The sequence below is a fragment of the Streptopelia decaocto genome, assembly GCF_964273445.1.
Source record: "Streptopelia decaocto genome assembly, chromosome: 1".
Classification (NCBI taxonomy): domain Eukaryota; kingdom Metazoa; phylum Chordata; class Aves; order Columbiformes; family Columbidae; genus Streptopelia; species Streptopelia decaocto.
The window spans coordinates 140,230,026-140,253,714 of NC_138663.1; the positions used below are offsets into that span (position 1 = coordinate 140,230,026).

Genomic DNA, 23,689 nt, shown 5'->3' on the forward strand with positions numbered 1-23,689 from the left:
TGGGGAGCCTGTTCCAGTGCTCCACCACCCTCTGGGGGAAGAACCTTTTCCTAATGTCCAAGCTAAACCTCCCCTGGCGCATCTTCCTGACATTCCCTCGCGGGCTGCGAGGTTGGTTGGTCACGCCCCGCCTCTCGGTAGCCACGCCCTCTTGGGGACAGCCCGCTCTCCCCTGGCTTGCGCCCGCCAATGGCAGCGCGCCTTCCTGTTCCCGCCCTTTTCCGCTGGTGTTGGTAAAGCATCTGCGCGGAGGTGGGGGGCGGGTGAGCGGAAGGGGGCGGGGAGCAGTGAGCTCATAGCGCAGCGGCGATTGGCTCCACCGCCCCTTCGCCCCGCTCCGATTGGACAATCCCGCCGGCGCTCGGCTGGTTTGAAGAGTGGGCGTGGCAGCTGCTGCCCGGCGATGGAGGCTGTGCCGTGCGCGGAGCACGGTGAGGGGCGGCGGGGGGCAGAAGGGTGTCCCGCTGTGCTGAGGGTCCCGGCCTCGGCCTGAGCGGTTTCTCCTTCTCTGCCCTGCAGGGTCCCTCTGCTTCCTGAAGACGGGCGTCCGCGATGGCCCTAACAAGGGGAAGAGCTTCTACGTGTGCGGAACTCAGGGCCCGGCGGCCTGCAGCTTCGTCCTCCCGGCGCCGTAGGTGCAGGGCGGGGGGGCGGCAGGGCCTGCCCGCTGGTGTGCGGCTGCGGGGGGACGCACGGCTCTTTTGAGAGAAATTCAGTGCCTGTCAGCAGCCATAAACGGCTATTTTCTCAGTCACGCGGCCTTTGTGGGGACCTACTTGAGTGTTTTGTCCAAAGTCATCGTTTCTGGTGTTGCTGTTCCCCGGGCACCTTGTCTTGTCTCTGTTCTTCCTCTTTCCCTTCCCTTTTTTCAGCGTTCCTGCTTCTCACTGCTTGATCCATGAGGGGTGCGTGGTGGAGCTGCAGGTCCTGGTCCAGCAGCAGGACAGAGATGAATATCAGTAAGTTCCTGAAGGTGGAAGCAAAGGTTTGTTGTACAGGTTTGAATGCTTGGAATTGTTTGATGGTGGCTCGCTGGCAATTTCCTTCTAGAACTAAAAATGTGCATCCAGCCTGGAGACCTTCACTTGGCATGTTTCAAAATGTTTGCTATTATTATTAGCAATTGTATTCAATGGTAAAAACCAAAGCAATCAGATAATGTTTGTTTTTAACAGAATTGAACATGGCTCTGTGGCTGGATTTATCCAAGACTCATGATGGTTGCATCAAATTCCCACATTTTGCTTCTGATAAGGTTTCTTGCAGCAGTCCTGGTTGGCTGCTAGTTTAAAAAAAGGTCACACTCAAGGTTTTTCTGTTCCTGAGGTGCTTTAAAGATGAGGTGGCCTGTGCAGTGGAACTAAAGGAATAGCTGTTCCCATACACATTGAAAATAATTGGATGCTTCTAAGGCTCTGAACATAAATGATATTTTCACTTGAGCAGGGGTTTTATTGCTAAAATTAAAAAATAAGCAACCCACAACCCTAGGAATCTTTATCCAGGGAAAGATGTTTTTTTAAAAAGCTTTGTTGCTAATGTTCATGGTCTTTTGCTATGCAGGAATCTGCATGAGAATCTGCAGATCAAGAGAACTTGTCTGTGACCTTTTTGGTGCGAAATACTTTTTGGCGCAAAATGCTTAGAGTTCCTTTACCGGCTCCTGCAGTTCAAATCTTGTTTTATTTTTCGGTAGATTGTTTTACCGGTGCCTTGAAAGTAAGTTGAACGGGAAGAAATGGTGTGGAAGTGTCCCGTGGAAGGTATGAATGTTTCATTTGTATTATGGCATCAGCTTATTCCAGCATGACTCCTCATTCTGTATACTGTAATCACCTCTGAGACTACGTAGTGGGAGAGCTTGTATTTTCTAGCTGAAAAGTGTATCAGCCTGCTGTCCTTCAGCTGAGGCTTCTCTTACTCCTCAGACTGTTCTCCAGTCTGAAAATAAACCTGGGTTTGATCTCTAGCAATCTTCTTTTCTTGAGGGTGGTGCTATTGGGCCTTGGTCCCCAAAAAACATGGGAATGGCAAAGAAAGCAGAAAACCAATAGTTTTGTTTTCCTTGTAAAATGTTTATCCTGATACTGTTAAAATGATAGGAAAGATAATGTTAATGGAGAATCAAGTGCTGCTTGAGATTATCAGGTTGTGTGTATAGTTAGCAGGCTTTAATAATTTGCATGTTAACACTGACTCGCTTGTATATATTGCAGGATCCAAAAGCTACCAAAGTGTCAAAAACCTTAGAACCACAGCCCAACGCACCACCTCTCTCCAATCCCAGTGGCCAAAGAAATCCATTCAAAGTGATAGACAAGAATTGTGAAGTGTTATCCTGGAAACAAATTAAGCAAGGCAATGGAGAGGGAAATAAAGCAAAAGAAGTAAAAGCAGAGAAAGAGAGCATGTTGGTGTCACATAAAGAAAAGAAATCAACTTCTGGTTCCTCCATAGAAAAAGAACCTCTAGAAGGGCTGAAAACTAAAAAGAAGCAGTCTATGGGAAACAGGAGCGACCCAGAACTTAAAGAAAGCACAGCGTCTGAATCTAAACTTAGTGTTTCTGAGACTTGGAAGGGTAAAAACACCCTTTGGGAGGAAGAGAAATATGGTGGCAGTGGCAGAGAATCCAAGAAGTCTTCTGAGTGTGTGGAGAAAGAGGCAGGTGGCAGATCAAAGCTCTTTCCAGTAAGTCTTGGGAAGCCAAGTACAGGTACTAAGCCTCCAAAGGAGGAGCAGCTTGGAGAGAAGAGCTTAAAAAGCTGTAGAGATAAGGAAACCAGGCAGAAAGAATATGTTGATGGGAAGAATGGAGAAGCTAAACCAATGTCTAAAGAAGATGTGATTTCCCTAGCAGGACCACAGTCTGCGTTGCCACATGCTGCCCTGCTGGGAGAAGCAGAGGCAGAACCACCCAAGACACAAATCAGGCCGGGGCCGGGACAGCCTGCTGACGAAGTCTCTGACAGTGACAGTGATGAAGTAGAATTTGTTTATTCCTCATCAGGTAAAAGTAAACCTGAGAAGTCAGTTGAGGATTTGCAGTCAAGAGAGATTCCTTCAGGAAAATCAGGGAAGAGTATGCAGGGGACATCTTTGCCAGGAGCTGCAGCATCGCGTCACATGGAAGGACCCCAGGACCCTAAAGCTCTTCACAACCATCTTGTAGTCCAGCTGAAGCAGAAGAAGGTCATTTATTGCACCTATTATTCCTCTTTGGTTTTGTGTGGTGGTGTTGTTTGTTGGGGTTTTTGTTGGTTTTTTTTGGTTCTGTGTTCAGCGTGGCTTCCCTTCCCTGTGACACGCATCAGAATCAGAATATGATATCTGCTCACAGCAGAAACTAAAAATATTTGTATGGTTTATGAAGACAGGGCAAGGGAGGGAATTAAGCCTAGGCACAGCCTAGTTCTTTTAAGCTGCATAGGAGACAATTACCCCTAAGGTAATACAGCCTTCTGCATTTGGGGGTGCTCTGTTTTGACCTGCCTGTCTTTTACTGAGAAAGTAACATGCACAAAAAGGAACAGTGCACAGCCAGCTTAATCTTTTTAAATAACGTGGCTGTTTCTGATGGTCTCCTTTGGCCTTGTGCAGTAAGAGTGATCTAGCTGTGAAAGCTCACACTAAGAGGAAATAAACTACCTATCTGTTTGTTTTTTTTTTTTAATAATTGCCAAAAATGATGTTTCGTAGTTTTTATTATAGAAACCCTTGTTTGCCTAGAGCTCAGAACAGAACCTCAAACAAACAGTCAGAACTGTTGTTCTTGCTAGTGTAGAAATAAACGTGCAAGTAGGCTGCAAGTAGGCAACTTTGGGTGGTTTGAGAGATGTTGAGGTTGCCAAGTCACTTGACTGCCTCTTCATCTTGTTTCATAAAAAGGGGGTGAGGCTGCATCCTTCCATCTCTTCTGAAGTAGTCTAATGGTTAGTATATTTTCTGCTGAAAGTGTATTTGAATGGCACTTAAATACTTTTGGAGGTTGTAGAACAGTATCAAAATACGAATCATTATGGCATACGATTAGTGTTCTTAAACTTCTGACTTGATTGTTCTCTGTTGGCAGGGAGTTTGGTAAGCACACTCAGGTTTTGGATTTTTTTTTGTTTGGCAGAGTACGTTGGCTACAGTGAACATTCAGCTGTTGCCAGATAAAGGGGAGCGGTTATTAAAGCAAGTGCAGGATTTGGAAGCTGCACTCAATGCTCTTAATATTTCAACTGCAGATACTACTGAAGAAGGTAGGGCTCATTTATTTTTTTTTTTTTTTTTTTCCCCAGAGCTTTGCAAAATAGTTTGTCTTAGTGTTGAGGAAAAATAGCATAAACTTATATATGGCATGCGGCCTATATAAAACTTGTCTGTTGAGATTCACTGAAGATCTAAAATGTTAGTTGCAAAGTATGTGTCTGGGAGAAGACAAATGGAACAACTCAAACTTCCTGTGAAGTGTGATGGCTTCCCAAGGGAGTTTCCTCTCATGGTTAGGAACCAGGGCTAATTCTGTTTCCAGCTTACATGACTGAGGCAGGTGTCCCTCTGAGAACTTGCCTGTGAAGTGTTGACTTCCTCTTTGTTGCAGTATGGAACCATGCTGCTTATGCATGTTTTGCCTGTTGGATCTGAATGTTTAAGTTACCAGATCCAAGATAAGCAGCTTTCAGTGTGCCATTCCTGTAAAGTGATTTCCTAAGTGTATTAACTAGTATTAATGACCTGTAGAAGAGAGGCATTTTGTTGACTTACCTGTAGGATCACCTCAACAGCAGAGTTACTTTGTGATCATAATATCAATTGTGTTCACGAAAAGTTCCAGTTTGAGAACTCTGGAAACTGAAGATCTCTAGCAAAGTAAGAGTAAGTAACACAGGCCACCACACAATGAGCACTCCCAATGTCTTATACTAGATCTAGTTTTAAGGAAGACAGACTTTTCCAGGAAGGAGGTAAAAGCTCAGGGATCTTGGCCCATTCATTCTTGAATGTTTTGATAGATTTTGTGACCAAAGTATTGACAAGAAAGATTAATTTTAAAGGAATAAATCCTCTGGGAGCACTGTGCAGAACTGACCTCTTGTTTGCACTAATCTGATCACAGTTACAGAGTTTGCTGTGTTGGTATAAACCACACACGGAGGCTTGAGTGGAACTGCATTGCCTGTGACGCAGGAGCAGGCTAAGGGCATGCATGTTAGTAGTTGCAGTGGCTCAGCTGATACAGCTGTGCAACCACTTAATAATATTTTGCAAGCAGACCACTGGGCAAAACGGAGGCCCTTCTCTGGACTGCAATGCCAAGCTCTGAGGTCCACTGAGCAACCTTTTCAACTTGTAATTCCTTTCTTCTTAAGGGGAGGACAGTGCCAGCAGTGGCTGTCGTAAAGAATCTTTGCCTAACCCATTTGGCAGGCCAGGTGGTACGAAGTTGATAACGCCACTACCACTCCAGGATCCTACAGTAAGGACCTCTTCAGGCTCACACAGTCACCCCTCTGCCACTTTGGGTTCCAGTGATTATTGTGGCTATGGTTTTGGAAGTAAGTATGGACAGGATTTTTTTTAATTAAAGAGAACACTGGTGAGGACTAGTTCTGAAAGAATCCTGCAACTTGTGGATATATATGAGAGTACTAAACTCTTTTTGTTATGATGAGCTGCATATTGCCCCCCAGGGATTTTTAGCCACTGAGATCAACCTCTGAGATGAAAGATTTGCTTGGAAAAGTTAGCTTTCTAAACACATCTCGTGCATAATACTGTATCTTTCCAGTGAACTCTGGTGTGCAGAATCTGTATGGGGGAAGAATGACAGAAGACCGAATCAGGGCTGTACACAGTGCCACAAGTGAGGCTATTGATCATCTTCACAAATCTCTAGAATCCTGTCCAACAGAGCAGGCAGCAGCTGAAGATCCCTCTGGATTGAAGGTGAGTTGGCCAGGATGGAGAATGTCAAGCTGGTGAATGAAGTGTAACATCTGTGTGATATTCTGGAGCATCCTGTGCTTTCACACTTTGAAGTACTTTGAAGTTTTCATTGTGCTGGGAAGAGATGCTCTAATTATTTTCCATCCATGGGAGTTGCTTCAGATTGCCAGTGCTGAGGTTCTGCCTTATGGCTGTGGTGTCTTCAGAATATTTAGCGCTTGAATGAGGTAGTAGTGCTTCACACAAAGCAACCAATTTGCAGTCATTTGCAGAAGCAGGTCTCTAGTGAGGAACAGACTGAGAACTTTCAAAAAAGTGTTGCAGATGGTCAAGTTCATGCAACCCAACAGACTCCAGAGTAGTCTGTTCTGGTCTGCCAAAGAGCAGTAATTTACCTATCAGGTGGTGCAGAAGCCATAGTTGAGGTTGTGTGCAAGGTATTGGAAGGCGCACGCCTCCATGAGATGGTGTGTTGATGTATGTTGTGTCACTTTTCAGATCCTCTTGGGGCCTTTTCAGTGCTGGGAAAGGCTATTTAATGTCTTACGATGACAGCATGTAGTCCCTCTTTCTGTCTTCTAAGAGTCTGTAGGGGTCTTAGACTTTGTGAGAAAAGGGTAAGTGTTCTCAGTCCCTCTCGTTGACAGTGATACTTGTGCAAGGTAGGCTTGGGTGGATTTTCCACCTGAAAAAGCTGCCTTTACACCCTCCTAGAGCACTGTGAGGTGCTGGGCTGGTTTATGCATAAAGCATTAGCAAGGCTGATCTATGGTACTGCTGACCTCCTGTCTGCAGGAGCTGCTTATCTTGGGTATCCTCATCCATGTGGGAAAAGAACAGGTAGGCAAACTCCTTTAATAAGATTGTAATAGGACAGTTCAACTGGATAATTTGGTACAGGAAGCAGAAGTGTCTGAGCTTGCAAGGTGTTGCCTTCAAATCCTCTGTCTCACTCTCTTAGGTTCCACTGCTGCTGCACCAAAAACAGGCGCTCACGTGGCTGCTCTGGAGAGAGAGTCAGAAGCCATGTGGAGGAATTCTGGGTAAGAAACAGAACAGGAAGGTGAATGTTAGGGGACAGATTTAAGGTGAATATCGGGGGACAGATTTACTGCAGCAATAGTTTGGCACACAACTTACTTGGAGGCCAATAACTAGTCATTTTGTCAGCATGCTGAAGTGGCTTGTTTTTCTGTGCCCTTTGACTGCAGCTATTAGCCCATTATTATTAATAAATCAGACCCTGAAACGGTCATATGTGTATTTTTATTTCCAGGGTTCCCCAGGGCAATTTCTGTTGCAGGATTTACCTTACTGTAGATCTGAGCTAGGGGGTGCTCATTTCTGCAGGTCATCACAGCTTCTGTGTGTCTTCTTCCAGCGGATGACATGGGCTTGGGGAAGACTTTAACGATGATTGCTCTTGTTCTGGCCCAGAAGCAGCTGAAGACAGAGAAAAGAAAGGAGAAGCGGGAAATATGGCTGTCCAAAAATGGTACAGAATTGCTTCCATCATACAGTACATACATTATGATGCGGAGCCATTTGGAATGTCTAAAGCGTTATAGGTTAATGGCTCATAAAACAACAGATTCTATCTGTGCTCACTTCCCTTCTGTAGGAAAATTCCATTGGCTTAATGTCTACTGCATTCCCATGTAAAACGTCTTTCTCTTGATCAGTGTCATTTGTTCTTCCATTGGATGTGTAGCATTTCCCAACTCATTCTGTGTGGTTCAAAATGGTAACATTTCAGTCTTCTAGAACAGGAAAAAATAATTTGTTTGGTACTGTATTCTCAAGAGAAATCAGGGTTAGTTCCTGAATTCTAATCTTTCCACACAGAACTAGCAGTCCCCAAGAATTCAAGGTAGAGATATGTTCTTCACAAGCTGTGTTCACAGGAAAAGTGGACCAAACTTTTTAATTGTTGAGACTTTCCAAAGCTTCTATCTGTGATGTAGTCGAATATAAAGACATTGAAACCTGTCTGCACTATTTCCCTGCAGATTCCACTGTTATCTCTTCCCACGGCACTTTAATCGTTTGTCCTGCATCCTTGATCCATCACTGGAAGAAAGAGATTGACAGACACGTGGGCTGGGGCAAATTGAGGGTCTATTTGTATCATGGGCCCAACAGAGATAAACATGCAGAGGTGTAAGTGTTAAATCATAAACATGACCAGGAAAAGTAAAATACTACTTAGCAAGAAATTGTGGATATCAGAGTTGAAATTCAGTGGCTATAGAATGATGGAAGAATGTGAAAGATGGAAATGTGGAGGATCCAGAAGATCAGACAAATGTCTGTTGTCAAGGTGTATATAGCAAAGTCTTGATGTCCTGCACCCATGCTTAGTGGTTCTGGTGCAGGCTATTGCTGTTCCTGATAACAACAGCAATAAAAAAGTGTACATTCTCTGAAACATCTCTTGCTTGCAGAGATTGTCAGTGGCAGCTTCTTCTATGCTTGTGCTTTGTGGTTGCATTTTTTTTTCAGCTGTCTGTATAGATGAGAAAATTTTCTACACTACTTTAGGCCATGCTGAGCAGTATTTCTAGGTGCCAGATTCTAAGCAGTGTTCATCTCATGTGTGTTCTGTAGCATTAGCTTTTACTGTTGTCTTGAGCTTGCTGTGTCTACTGCCGGTATCCATAAAATGGGGACAATGTGCCTTTCCTGTTTGACTGCTATGAAGCTCAGCTTTCTGTAAAACTCTGCATTTTAGCTCTTGTAGAACCATGGTTCTTAAACCTTGAGTAACCTTGTCTGCCTTGCAAAATGAATTTCTCATTTGTTCTTCCTCCTGATTACTACTTTCCTTTTATGCAGGCTCTCTGAATATGATGTTGTTGTCACAACCTACAGCCTGGTCTCCAAGGAGGTTCCCACAAGCAAAGAGGAGGGGGAAGTCCCTGCTGAGGACCATGATGTGGGGGTGAGAAGCCACATTTTTCATAGAGAATTGCCTTAATGTTTTAAGGTGTTGCAAATCATTATTGTTTCAAGAAGCACTTTATGCTACAGTGAACAGCAGGCTGAATAATTTTATTTTTACCATAAGTCCCCTGTTGAGTTTGCACAATAAAAATAAAGTGATGAGCAATAGTGCCATGAAGTGCAGAAAGATAACAAGGGAAAATATCCACAAGAAATCTGTTCTGTAGTAATATCGAATACACTACATTGAATATAGTTGAAATGTCTTTAAATGTCATTTTAAGAGTTCAATGAAGAATCTCATACTCCTCCTTTTGAGGTGAGACTGTGAAGGAACACTAGAATCTCCTGCTGGTATTCTTTGCTGAGGTGCCAACATTGCTTTAAGCTACCAGAAACCTGCTGCAATCTGGATCTCACTCTTAAAGCAAACAGGCCTTTGGATTTCCTGAAACTTCAAGGTGGCATCTATAGAGAGATGTTGCATTTTTAAGTATGGAACATGCCCTAATAGAATAATTATATGTGTTCCTTTGTCCCAGCCTAGCAAAATTTTGCTGATATGGGATGTGTCTTGGGAAGGAAGAGGCAATAAAATGTTAAAAGCAATAAAAAAGCAAAACATTAGAAATTGTCATCTAGAACAGACGAATGTTATATTATTTGGCTTATGAACTCTCATAGAAGCTTTGGAGAGATTTTTTTTTTTTTTTTTTTTTTTTAGAGCACATCTTACATGACAGTAAGAGCTCAGATTCCTGCTGGCTAACATTAGGGAAATACTTCTTGCTGGAAAAGTATATTTGCTTGTGGCTCTTCAGAGAGCCTAGCAAGGTTATTGTGCTGGGTTATGAACAGTCTGCTTTTTCTTTCAGTGTGGGTCATCTCCCTGTTCCCCTCTGCTCAGGGTAGCTTGGGCTCGGGTTATACTGGATGAAGCTCACAATATTAAAAACCCGAAGGTTCAGACCTCTATAGCTGTGTGCAAACTGAGAGCCAGCGCCCGATGGGCTGTCACCGGGACACCGATACAGAACAACTTGCTGGACATGTACTCTCTCCTGAGGTGAGCTGGCTGCATGTGAACACATGGACGGGGCTTCAGTTCCACTAATTCTTCGCTGCTGAAGTTGCTTTGACCTTTGAGAGGTTTCTAAGTTACGTGGGGTAGCAAGACTGGTTATATTAACACTTCAGGCACTGGATTTCAAAGGCTGTGGCTGAGACATTGTGCAAGGCTAACCATGTGTCTGCTGTTGCGTGAAGCTATTCTGCTTTCACAGAGGACAAGGGAAATTACTTCAGATCTCCTGTGTCTCCAAGATGAACACCCACAAAACCAATTTTAATGGTCAAAAGTTTTGTGCCATAATCCTTGTTCCTACTGGGGCAGCCTGGAAGGACCTTATTAAAGAGTGTTGTGCAACAAGGGCATTGATGGAAAGGGTGGAAACTTTGCCCTCTCTAAACAAATGATAAACAGGTTTAAACTCTATGCTCCTCTTTGCTGAGAAGAGAAAGTGTGAATATGCTCTTTGGTGAGTGCCCTGTGCTTCTTGATGCCCTTCATTTGCTGGTGATGTTTGAGACATTAATGAGCAAAGAAGTGATGGGTACAGAACTAGAAAGATGCTTTCACTGTACTAGTGATGGTAAGACTTCTGAGCAAAACAGTTATTGGCATCATTACACTGGAAGTCTTTTACTGCTTCTAGCAGTTGTGGCTGAACTGGAAATGGTTTGTTTCAGATAGGAAGGAATTTGGTTCTAGTCATTCAGGAGTAACTGAGAAACTCTTCTTCCCTTGGTATGATGTCTCTTTCCCTCATGTTATAGATTTCTACGTTGCTCTCCTTTTGATGAGTACAAGGTGTGGAAGTACCAGGTAGATAACAACACAAAAAAGGGAGGAGAGAGGCTGAGTCTCTTAACCAGGAGCCTCTTATTACGGAGAACTAAGGACCAGCTGGATTCAACTGGCAAGCCCTTGGTAAGAACTTCACCCTCCACAACTAGGAAATCATTCCATTGCTTCCCTTGGAGCAGCCAGTCAGTTCTATACAAGCACAAGTTTGTTAATGAGTGGGTTTTCCTGTCTACTGCAGTCTCTTGAGTGAGAGAAGTTGAATGCCTGTGGGATGCTTTGCTTGCTTATCCAGAAAGCAGAAATATAAATAAGAATTAAACCTTTCAGTTATAAATCATATGCAGATGAGAATATGTTATATAATTGCAAGTAGATGTCCACTTAGTGGAAGGTTGGTCTAGGTCTCAGCTAGCCTAGATCTCTAGGAATCAAAGATCCATGTCAAATGGATCTGGTGCATATTAGGGCATTGCCTTTCTGCATTACTCTTTACAAATAATCCATTAAACTGAGTATTAGATCACTGGTATGTCTTTAAGCCATTAAAAGGTGTAGTTTTGGTGCACTGCCTGATTCTGAATGGGGGAGTTAGAAGCTACTTTTACAGGGTGAGAAATGAATCCTCCCATGGTAGTGATGTGCAAGTCAATACTTAGTTGCTTATGCCTTTTGTTGTCAAATAATTTGGAATAAAGTTTATAATCTTGAGTGTTAACCAGGCTATTTGGACTTCTATGGGTATCTATATTGTGTCATAATTGCATTCACATGGATAATTTTAATGAAGAAACAAACAGCTGTCTTCTAAGACTTAAAATACGGTACTAACTCTTGGAACATTGGTGTTTGTGATGCTGTATAAGATTTTTGAACTATAACATCTGATCCTTTGTATTTTTACTTCAGGTATCTCTGCCCCAGCGTAGCACACAGTTGCATAAGTTAAAACTTTCAGAAGAGGAGCAGTCCATGTACAATATGCTTTTTGCAAGATCCAGGTATGAATGTGGGAAGAGAATAGGGTGTTTTGTGGTTTTGTTTCTTCTGGTGTGAAAAATCTGAGAGAGACCTCCACTTAAGATGAGAAGAACTTTTGGATGAATTTCTGGTGTTTTGTTTTGTTGTTTTTTTTTTTTCCTTTTTCTTTTTCTGACTAACTGTTAAGCATGTTTGAAAATCCATTGCTTGTTCTGGCAACAGCTGAAACCGCATTACTTTTTTTTGTCTCATTTTCAGGAGCTTTGTATTGTAGCTTTTCATTTAATCTCATTGATTTCAAGAATCCAAAGACTTAGAATTGCAACAGCATTTTTTAAATTATGATGTGTCAGTACCTGTAACGGAGAGAATTTCTTCTTTGCTCTGGGATATTTATGCAATTGGAAATTAGGCTGGCCTCTCCAGATGGCTGTAATGCAAGCTTGTGTCATTTAGTGTTCTTCTCGGTTTTCTTTCAATAGTGTTGCTGTAAAGAATTTTCCTTCCTTTTAAATATACATTTAAAGATGTCCTTTTGTTGTGAAGAATGTTATTCATTTGCCCCTGCCCCTGGCTCATATTATACTCAAGATATTCCAATAAGCAGACTTGCTTTCTCTTGTGTTTTCCAAAATGGATCTTGGTTCTGATCATATTCAAGGTAAACAAAACTGGGGTATGTTGTGATTGTTTTGTGACTAAATTATTGTGCTGGTTTTGGCTGGGATAGCGTTAATTTCTTTGCTGTAGCTAGTACGGGCTGTACTTTGGATTATAACACAGGGATGGTTTTGACATTGCTGAGCAGTGGTCACATAGAGTCAAGGCCTTATCTGCTTCTCACACCACACCACCAGCAAGTAGGCTGGGAGTGCACAAGAGTTTGGGAGTGAACACAGCTGGGACAGCCAACCCCAGCTGACTAAATGGGTATTCCACACCATATGACATCATGCTCAATATATAAATTTGGGGGAAGGAGGCAGGGGAAGTTCAAAATGGTGGCATTTTGTCTTCCCAAGTCACCATTCTGTGTGATGGAGCCTGGCTGTCCTGGAGATGGCTGAACACCTGCCTGCAATGGGAAGGAGTGAATGAATCCCTTGCTAGGCTTTGCTGGTGTGTGCAGGGCTTTTGCTTTACCTATTAAACTGTCTTTATCTCAACCCATGAGTTTTCTCACTTTTACTCTTCTGAGTCTTTCCCCCATCCCACTGAAGGGGAGTGAAGGAGCAGCTGTGTGGGGTTTAGTTGCTGGCTGGGGTTAAACCATGACAATGATTAATGAAACTTTCCTTACCTTAATGCATCATCAGCTTGTTTGCTAAGCTCAGGTCCCTCCTTGCCTCTGTTCCTTCTGTAAATCTCAGAGTCTTTGTCTTGTTTTTCCAGGTCAACACTACAATCCTACCTAAAGAGACAAGAGCAGAAAAATGAAGGCAGAGAGAATGCTGGTGGTAACCCCTTTGAGAAAGGTTTGAGCACACCCTCCCCTGAAAACATTTGCAGAAGTGACTCTTTCAGTGCACAATTAAGGAAGGGGAACAGACCTGGCCACATGGGATCAGGACTTAGAAATTCTTTGGAAAATGTTTTGCTCCTTCCCTGATGTTATGAAGAATCCTACCAGACTATTCCCAAAGTCTGTTCTCACTGTTGTGCCTCTGGGCAAATCTCTTAACCTCCCTTGGTCTAAAATTCCCTTCTGAAATATAGGTCTAATTGCTCAGAGAAGAGATGTCAGTATGAAGTATGTGGTACTCTGATTTCTGGTGTTGTTGGAGTTTACTTTTTTAGAGCGGGATTTGATGGGTTCGTATGTTAAATCAGGTATTTGCTTGCCTGTTGGTTCTTGTCCCTTACTGATGAAACTTTTGCTGGAGGTGGCTGGGCAGTGCTTGGAAGTACCTCTAATTGCTCCTGATGTTTTGTCTCACTTCCTTGACAGTTGCACAAGAGTTTGGGGTCAGTCAAATGGAATTTCCAGCAGGTTCCCAAAGTGCCTCCCAGGTCTCAAGTACTGTACATGTCTTGTCCATGTTGTTGAGGCTCCGTCAGTGCTGCTGCCATCTCTCATTACTGAAAGTGGTAATTACATTGTGGTATTGTGGGTTTTTTTGTGGGGATTTTTTTTTTAGTTTGTGTAAATTAACACACGTTTTAACACCCCTGCATTTCTTAGCTAGGGCTGTATGAACTGAGCCATTTGTAGGACTGTGTGCTTTACAGCCCAAGAAGTTTTAGATGGGCATACTTCCTACTGAGGACTTCCCTAGCATTACCTATGTGGGCTGTTATGTCTCTAGAAATACCTTTTTTCAGATAAAAATAAAAATAATTTTAATGACAATGAAGTCTTGATCTTAATGTAGTCTTGAGAAGTAGGCTGATCTTTCACAAATTCATTGCTGCCATATAAAGCAGCTGTAGAATAAGTCCAGATCCTAAGGGAACAGGCAAGGATTTATCATCTTTTTAATCCTGCAATTGTTAAATGCTATGGGAGGAGGAATCTGAGGAGACTGGACCCCAGAGAATGGCTGAGGTCACATGCTTTTCCTACACTGCCCTTTCTTGGGGCAGAATAAGGGACCAAAGAGATTGTTGGTCTGATCCAGTACTGTTTCCTAATCATTCTATCTTTATGTTGCATAGCTTCCTTCAAAGCCATTGTCCTCAGCAGACATCATGCAGACTGTGAATCAGTACTGAAGTCGATTCAGGGTTGACTCTGATCCCTTATTATATTCCTTTCTTTCCCACAGGCTCTGGACCAAGTTAACTTGAACAGTGAAGGCCTTTCCCTCTCCATTGAGGAACAACTTAGTGCTTTGACCCTGTCTGAGCTCCAGACTTCTGATTCCAAGTCAACAGTCTACCTCAATGGCACAGCTTTTAAAGCAGATATCTTTGAAATCACCAGGGAGAGCACCAAGGTATTCTGGTTGTGGCTTTCTTACCCTCCTTAAGAAGCCTGACTTTCAGCACTTCACCTTTTAAATTGTTAATGAATTGTCACACCTTGGTAATTGCAGATCAGATAAGTTGGCAATTTAGGTGAGATCAGGTGAGTAGATTGGTAATCTGTCTGCTGAAGCCCTTCTGGGAAGGCTTCAACTTATCAGGTGTTGATGGCTACTTCCAGTAAAGCTGTGAGAATCTGACTGTGTTGAAAATCGGTTGGTGAAAATCTTGAGCACTGGATTCACAGAAGTTTTCTAATGCACCTGAGGGCATGGTGCTTGTGAGGAGCTAGAAAAAATGGGAGGGCAAGAGGAGAGCTGGCAATAGCTTGGCTCCTTACAGGAAAGTTAGAATCTATAAAACATGTTTGTATTATTTGATTTCTTAATCCTGTTTTCCACGGTGGGAGTGTTCTTACTAATTACTATTAAAAATATCTTGAAAGTCTGAGCACAGAAGAAATTCCAGTTGAAGAGTTATTTTAATCACTTCCTATTTTCATGAAGAATAGCCAAGCATGAGCTGGATTATGACAGCAGACTAACCTTTTTTTTTTTTTTTTCCCTGCAGATAGCTCACCTCTTGACTGAACTGAAAGCTATCCAAAGTCACTCAGTGTCTCAGAAAAGGTTAGTAAACATGTCCTTTAGTCATAGTGACTGAGAGTAGCATGTCTCTTGACAGCAGCAGAAATAGTATGGTAAAATGGTGGCAGTACTGCAGTAGTTAGAAGCAGATTTTGAGAAAAAAAAAATCCAAGAAAAAAGAAGGTAGTTTATGATGTAGTAGGTTAGTGTAAACAGAAGGGAATGTGTGAGAAATCTCAGGCCTTGAGGCCCAAGATGACTCTTCTCCAAAAACAGAATTGTGAATAATTTGCTTGTGCTGAGAAATATTTGCCCTCAGCTCTGCAACCCATTCCACCACCTAAAAAAAGTGGGGGAGTAAAGTAGTGGTTAAAACTGAACCTGTTTGAGAGAAAGGAATACATTGATCAGAGGGCCTAAGTGTTGCTGAAGTCCTGCAGCTCTCACTGTACAGGTTCTGTCAGTCTTCACACCAGACTGCAGTGTTGCAGGGTTTTCTGCTTGTTTTGTTAAACAATGGGGAATGCGCTTTCAGTTGTGTGGCTGTGAAGTAGTTACACCTGTGTTGTTATGTTGGGGGTGGGTTGGAAGGGGAAGTTTGGTTCTTGGGCAACTCCAGAGTTGTGCCATATGTAGAAAGCTTTTTTCCCCCAAAGTCTTTTCCAAAAAAATATTCCCACCATAAGAATAGAAACACCAACATTATTTTTGTTCCCGAGTAAAAAGCTATCAAACAAATATTGCCTCCAAACTGTTTAATCCAGAAGATGTGGGGAGTGAGAGGCCTAGGAGAATCCAAGTTTGGTGTTGCCATTTTGCAGAAAAAGCTCAAAATTGTAATTGGATTTTACATTGCTACCTACCAAAAATAGAGGTGAAAATTATAGACTTAATTGCTCTGAAGTTTATTTATTTATTCCAGATCAGATTCTATGACTACACAAACAGGTGAATCTGTTTCTGAATTGGGAAGGGACTTGGCTCCAGTTTGCAGTGGGAAAGAGTGCCTGAATAGCTGTCTCCCTTTGGATGAGACCCTGCAGTAACCGGACTTGCAGTACACACAGAACTTGCTCTAAACTGCTTTTTCTCCCTCTCCAGTGTCATTGTCTCTCAGTGGACGAGTATGTTGAAAGTTGTGGCTGTGCACCTCCAGCGACTAGGACTGAAGTACGCAACAGTGGATGGCTCTGTCAATCCTAAACAGAGAATGGATGTGGTAGAAGAGTTCAATAACAATCCCAGAGGGCCTCAGGTATATAATCAGGGCAGGGAAACAGTTACTAGGGCTGCTGTGAGCATCTGTGATAGCTGACTTCATGATTCCCTTTACTGGCACTACTTTCATTTGGACCTTTAGGTGTTACGATCAGCAGAGAAAGAGGTAGCTGTATAAACAGACATGATCTTATAATGGGCAGGGGCAGCTGCTAAAATGCTCCTTGTGATATTAACCTTCTGTACTGAGACGGTCTGACTCCAAAGCTAGTTCAAAGGTTGTCCAAATCTTTGGTGCATTTTAAGATGTTTTTGTCACAGAGAATAATGTGGAAGATGTGGGGCCAATTAGCTCTATTCAGAACAGGCTGGGTGTTTCCAGCTCATGCTTCTCCACTGGAAGATGTTTCTTTTTGTATATCACCTACTTGCCAAGGAACCCATAAGACTTAATTGCTGTTTTCCAACACATCAGATATTTTTTTTACCAGACTAATCTTTTAGAGAAGAGAGAATGACAGCTGAATCTGTGAATGCGGCTAGAATTAACAAAAGCATATCTCACCCCAGTATAAAGATAGGAAGATTTGGATCAGTGTGAGAGCAGTCATAGTTATGCACACATCCAAAATAAGGTGACCTTATGTGACTTCTTTCACTTTTGAGTTATTGAGGTTTGGAGTGGAGAAGGGTGTATTTAAATACTGATGAACTACAGTGTATCGGCTCTTCTTGAAAACATCTTCTAGTCTGAAATTTTAGCCAAGGGAAGGAAGCTTGCCAGTTGACTAAAGGTGTCTGAATCCAAATTAATTGTTCATAGCAATTACTTTCATCTAGACACTGACATTCCTGTGATTGAGGGAGGACAGGCTGTCTCTTCTGAGTGTGGATCTGTGACTGGAAGGGGAGAATGTGGGGCATTAGCTTGCTTTCTTTGCTGGATTTCTTGAACAAGCTGCTATCTATGAAACAGATATTTCTCCTAACTTAGAACTTAAACAAAGGAAGATTTCTGCCAGCTATATGAATAGCTGACCTCTTTAAACAAGATCAGGATTTTAAGGTACCATACTATGAAATTGAGTAATAAATATATATAGCAAGCATCTGTGCCCTTAATCGAGTTATTTTCCTGCTGTACAAGAAATCTTCTCTAAATTTACCCTCTACTTAACCCTCATTCCGCCCCAGCTACTCATCTTTTTTAAAAACTGGGTTATGTAGAAACAAAGTGAAAGGAGTAGCAGGCCATTTCACTCCACTTGCTTGTGTTTAAGTAATCATTATTGTTAATTTGGAGTTGGTGCTGATTGATCCCATTGTTGGCAATAGGCTGTCATCAGATAGGCTGGTCATTTGAGTGGGACACAGAGTCTGAAGTTTTCACTCCTTTCTGTAGTCTGTAAAAGTCGATCAGGGAAATGTATATGGAATGGTAGGCTGACGTCTCTGAGCCATAACTTCCATGTCCAGGCTTCTGTGCCTCATGAAGTAGCATCTGGTAAGCTCCCAAAAACATAATAAAAATACACATGTAATATAAATATGATAAACAGATGCTCTGGTTCAAATTATAATATGGAGTATATGAAGCACTAGTTTTCTGGAAACAGGTTCCTTAACTCTCTTTTGGCCTTTGAAGGTAATGTTGGTCTCATTGCTGGCTGGAGGCGTTGGCCTGAACTTGACTGGAGGAAACCACCTCTTTCTCCTCGACATGCACTGGTAAAGAGAAATAAAAGTTCCATCTCAAGGGATATATGTAGAGCATACTGCTTGTGTTCTCACCACGTGTCTTGTGATGTCTGACACAACTGGGTTAGGAGGGAAATATTTAACTGAGAGCATGGGCTAGTGATTAGTTGTAGAAAAGTGTTTTTATTATGACCGTTTTCCAGGACACTCTCATTTGTCAGTTAAGTGCTCACAACCAAGAAATACAGTTCTGTAGGGGTTGGGAAAAAAAAAAAAAAAAAGAGAGGAGGATAACAGTGATCCAAAGCAGCAAGTATGCAGTCTGTATCAGAAAAAGGTACTGGGGTCTTGGCAGTTCCTGGCTTAATTTCTTACAATAATGAAAATGGTACAGTAATGCCTACAGGTAATTTGTCTTGAAACAAATCTATGGTGTTGATCATAGTCAGTAATCTGGCACAGGGGTTTTACAAGGCTACGAAAATAGTGCATATGAGCTCCTAATATTTATGTTGACTCTCATCAAAGTCAGAATCACAATTTTTTTTAACTAAATGTTGCTCATTGCAAACTAAGGTGCTTCAGTACAAAACCAGCTGCTGAGCAGCAGCATTAAGGAGATGTTTCTACAATATGGAAGCTATGCCAACAAGTATTCCCCATAACTGTGTCAAACAGAACCATTTTTTATGTAAATATTCTTGAGAGAAGGCTTCTTTCAACAGAGATTGTCTTCCTGCTTCACTGTCCTCTTTCTTCACTAGCTACTCAGCTTTCTCTGAGTACTAACTATAGGCCACAAATATGGGGCTATTTTGAACAACGGTCTAATTTGTACAGCTGACTTTGTGTGGAGTTGTAGTGTACTTCTGAGGGCAAAGAGAAATACAGTCAGGGTGAAAATTGGTTATCAAGTTAGTAAACCTAAGGTAACCTGGTAGTAGTTTTAGTTCTGCACAGGGAGAAAACAGCTTGCTGTGGAGGCAGGCAAATGAGGCAAGCACAAAGGCTTCAATACCTCACTTATTCCTGAACATGAGCCCTTAAACTTTATTTGTTTACCTTACAGGAATCCTGCTCTTGAGGACCAGGCCTGTGACCGCATTTACCGAGTGGGGCAGCAGAAGGATGTTGTGATACACAGGTCAGGATTTTCCTTAGCAGTAAATGAGGCTCTTGCTGCTCGTGTACTGTCTGGCTTGAGTTGGTGAGACAAAGCCTTGGTTTGAGGCTTGTTTCTTAAAGCTAGGCACAAAGTGTAATTGTGGGATTGGGGTTTGAGCAACAAGATAGAGACCACATGAGAATGTTTCTGTGTGGCACATGCTTGCATGTTGCTGTCCTGATAGCTAGCAGTGCTTTATTGGTTTTCAACCTTTGGTTCAATGGTAATGCCCTGTTTGTTCCTGAGAATGATTCAGACACAAAAGCATTTCTCTTCTCTTATTGAATTGATTTTTCACCATGCTCCCTAAGCCTGGACCTTCCTAATATCGCTAACATAAACATATAGAGCACTTTCAATAAGTGGCAAAGCTGGCTTTTAGAAAAAGCTTCTGCAATTTTAAGTATGAAATGGCTAGCTTAATGGCTGTAAATGCACATCAAATTCAAACAAACTGGAATCTAAAATACTATTTTGTGTATGATGCTTTTAGTATCGTAGGTGCCACCAATTATCAATCATTACAGGATTTTTGTCACAGAACTACTGTTGCTTCAGATGACCAAAGTTGAGGCCTAAAGTGCATCAGACTTTTATTTGAAATGTTATAATACCTGGATAGGAGAACAGCTGTTTTCTGTGTACAGGTATAATCTGTCTGTCAGTCACATAACAGGCTGTTAATTTTGAGGTTAGATAAGTCCTTGGAAATTTACTGGGGAAGTGCTGATATAATGCTGACATTTTTTCCTAGCAGTTGAGATGATGTGGCTTTTGTTCTTTTAGGTTTGTCTGTGAAGGAACGGTAGAAGAAAAGATCCTACAGCTCCAGAGGCAGAAGAAAGTTCTTGCCCAGCAGGTGCTGTCAGGCAAAGGGGAGGGCTTCACTAAGCTCACTCTGGCTGACCTCAAAATTCTCTTTGGCATCTAATTATCCTTTACAGTACACAAGAGTGATTTTTTATATCTGCAACTAACTGTGTAGACTTTAACAAAGGACTGCTGTTTTAAGGTGGTCGTTTGTTTGGAACAAATAACTCCATTTTTTGATGGTTCCAGGAAGAAAATTCATCCACTTCAGGAATTTGTTTTCATACTAAAATTAGATTGTGTATCCAAAGGTTAATAAAGTTATAAATTAAGCTATTGCTTTAAAACACTTCTAAATATTAAAACCAAACATTTGCTTGTTTCTTGGTTTCCTGTGTATGCTTTTTAGTTAGAAAACTTTCCCCTTCAGGACAGGAGAAGCACAGGCAAGTGAAACAAGAACAAGAGAGACAAGCGTGAGGTAGGAAACTTCAGAGGCTGAGTGGTGAGGTGTGGTGGGCGTGGAGGAAGCAAAAAGAAAAATGTTGAGCACGATGCTATAAGAAGACTGTACAAACTTCAGAATGTATAAGTAACAAAATAAAGGGCAGGCTTAGAGGAACACTTAATTTTCTCTTTTGGTCCTTCGGAGGACTACTTCTATCTAGGTAAAGAAGCATTTCTCTACCCTGCTCAAAATATTTTTTCAAGCAGGGAAGTAGATTTCTGTTATGTTCCTATAAAACAGGATCTGAATTGTGTTCTGAGTATTGAATGGTGTAAGGTTTTCTTGGTGCAGACCTTTTAATGTATAGACTATTCTTCCTCAGAAACTGCTTCAATTTTTTTAATGGTAGATGAGTTGCAAGTCATTGATTAATGGTTTGTGTTCTCTCTCCTATCAGAAGTGGTATGTGCAAGTGAGTGAAGTTTCTAGGCAAGTTTATTTTATTATTATTGGTAGTGTATATTCCCTGCCTCCATCTCCCTCTCCTGTGTCCCTGGCCATACCCACTGTATAGTCTGGTTTTCTGTTGATGACATTATTTTTCTAGGGTTTGACACAGCTCCTGTAAGCTCCACAAAAAATGAGGGCCTCTTCAGAGTTTATTTCTAATGCTGAGTGGTAAAACATGACAAGTTAGTGCTAATAAGAAACTACATGTTGGTTCCTGTGTGGTCATTCCCCATGGAATAAGATAATAGCATTTGGTAGCCTTTTGAGTGAAGGAGACATCTATTTGCAGATCAGTGGTTCCTGTTAGTACAACAGAATCCTGCATATGATATGGCCACGTTAGTCACTTCTCTTACCTCCATTGACATGAATGTGGAAGTGAAGCTGTGGGATTATTCCAATTTATTGCACAGACACAGGGGCTATAGGGCACAAGAATAGTAATTTATGGACATGTGCACACAAAAAATACAAATTCAACCATACTCGCAGTGCCTTGAGCAAGTGAGGTTGTGCAATACAGGCAATTTAACCATCATCTCAGTTTGGGGAACATAGTCTGCTGCTCATTTGCAGTGCTATGCTGGTGTTCTGGAAGACATCAGAACATCTATTCTCTTGCACAAAAACAGGAAGCCATGGACTAACCTCCCAAAATTACTTTATTTTGGTTTGAATGTTTACATGAGCAAGAACTTTCTCTTATCTGGAGTTCGTTCTGGTCTGAGCTCCTCTTCCTTTCCTTGGAACTGCAGTTAGCCTAGCAGGTTTCCTTCTTTAAGGTGTATTACTAAATGCAGCCTAAATTTCTCTCTTTTACACATTATCACTTCATTCTGCATGTCTTCCCTTTCCCTGAATGTAACTGTAGTCTCAATGCAGCATAACTGTTGGATGTATCAGACACTGCCATGGGGATTAATTGGGTGGGGTTGGTTGGTTTTGTATGAAGTTCTCTCCAGGAAATGGCTTCAGCCTTTTGCAGGAACCCCAGATAACCAATGGGGTATGAAGTGACATTCAGCTTAGTTCAGAGAAATCCTGAAGCTGAAGGTCTAGCACATACCTCTAGATAACCATCTTCTGAAATAGCAAATTAATGCAGCTGAGAGAAGAATTGAATGAAGAATATGTGGGTTTGGTATTCAATGCCAAATTTTAAATAAATTTTTTTGGGGGGTGGGATTTGTGTTTGGTTTGCAACATTACCTTCGAACGGGGCAAAAATGTATCTCAGAGTACTGCTAAATAATGTTAGCCCACGTGTAACCAGGTATTTACATCTCACTGCAACACAAGTTTTCTCTACAGAAAAGAAAGTTCACTATAACAATATAGAGAAGATCGGGGTTCTTTTTCCAGTCCTTTGTCAAAAAGCAGTTTCCTTTTGCCTCTAACTGACCTGCAAATAGAGCAAAACCAACCCTTCTGCTGCCAGCTGCTCGGAGTTAATGGGTGTGAGTTAGCAAGGCTGCAGTGCCTGGTGGTCAGGGAAGGTGTGACAGAATTGGTCACACGGTGCTGAGTGCTGTTCAAGGGCGGTGTTTCCGTGGGGGCAGTTTACCTACGGAGGAGCCCGGACGCAGAGCAAACGCTGGAGGCCGCCATGGAAAGCGGGGAAGGTGCCACCACGGCACCGCTCTTCCCCAACCCTTCTATAGCAGCAGCTTCCTCTGCTGTCAGTCCCTTCTGCCGCTGCTCCCACTGCAGGAACTTCCTCTCCAGCTGTCAGAAAGAAGCGTGTGTGCTGGGTGCCTGCCCGTGAAGCTGGCCGGGGAAACACCCGGGACCAAGGGTACAGCAAACCGGGGCGGACCGGCTCCGCCGCAGAGCCGAATTGAGAAGCCTGGAAACCACTGTCAGCAGTCAGGATGGCCGAGCGGTCTAAGGCGCTGCGTTCAGGTCGCAGTCTCCCCTGGAGGCGTGGGTTCGAATCCCACTCCTGACAACTCCTTTTTGTCTGCGCTCCACGACCACGCTGTTTTCGAGGCCCGGTAGCCGCGGGGTCACGCCCGAACGCGGGTGGCCGTGGAGGGAGAGCGTTTCCTGCAACGCAGGGAGGGGGCTAGCGGAGGGGAAAGCTGCGCCAGAGACACGCGTGGTGTCCGCGCCTTCGCGTCTCTGGTGGGCACCTGGAGGTGCTGGCGAGGCAGATGCGGTCGCCAGGCAAATCAGACCCGCCACCGCCCTGGGTAGGGTCCGCCATCAGGGGCACTGCGGAAGCACTGTTCAGCGTGGCCGGTTAGCTCAGTTGGTTAGAGCGTGGTGCTAATAACGCCAAGGTCGCGGGTTCGATCCCCGTACGGGCCATTCGTTTTTTGTTTGAATGTGTCTCTGTTTTGGGGGCTGCTGGTTGTGTTTCCAGCCACCCCTCCCTTTGAGGATTAGCGGAAGTCCCGGTGCCGCTTGCTACAGCACCGAAATGCCTGAAACATGGAAGGGAACAAAACTCAGAGGAGGTAAAACTGTCCTTCTGAAATCGTCCCCAGTTTATTGCAGTTCACCTGCAGAGTAAAGCAGGGTAAAAGGCTGCTGCTGTTGTGGTTTTGTTCTGATAAGCCGGTATTG

The 23,689-nt window shown here is 42.8% G+C and overlaps 1 protein-coding gene across 3 annotated transcripts; it reads left to right on the forward strand.

Annotated features, from left to right (window-relative positions):
- Positions 1 to 336: 336 nt before the first annotated feature.
- TTF2 (transcription termination factor 2) lies at positions 337 to 20,545 on the forward strand. 3 transcript variants are annotated; one of them, XR_014183550.1, is made up of 24 exons: positions 337 to 431; positions 520 to 631; positions 873 to 959; positions 1,697 to 1,763; positions 2,217 to 3,191; positions 4,120 to 4,246; positions 5,357 to 5,542; positions 5,776 to 5,933; positions 6,895 to 6,976; positions 7,315 to 7,452; positions 7,943 to 8,093; positions 8,769 to 8,874; positions 9,752 to 9,942; positions 10,713 to 10,866; positions 11,650 to 11,741; positions 13,114 to 13,196; positions 13,670 to 13,809; positions 14,487 to 14,657; positions 15,256 to 15,314; positions 16,374 to 16,527; positions 18,136 to 18,218; positions 19,258 to 19,332; positions 20,140 to 20,351; positions 20,383 to 20,545. XR_014183550.1 is itself a non-coding variant. In XM_082047831.1 (23 exons), exons 1-23 carry the CDS (start codon positions 404 to 406, stop codon positions 20,282 to 20,284), a joined length of 3,564 nt encoding a protein of 1,187 aa, XP_081903957.1. In that variant the 5' UTR covers positions 337 to 403; the 3' UTR covers positions 20,285 to 20,545. The 3 variants fall into 3 exon arrangements, 2 of the variants coding, with proteins under 2 accessions (XP_081903957.1, XP_081903958.1); XM_082047831.1 differs by having other exon boundaries at positions 20,140 to 20,545; XM_082047832.1 differs by having other exon boundaries at positions 7,315 to 7,428; positions 20,140 to 20,545.
- Positions 20,546 to 23,689: the final 3,144 nt, after the last annotated feature.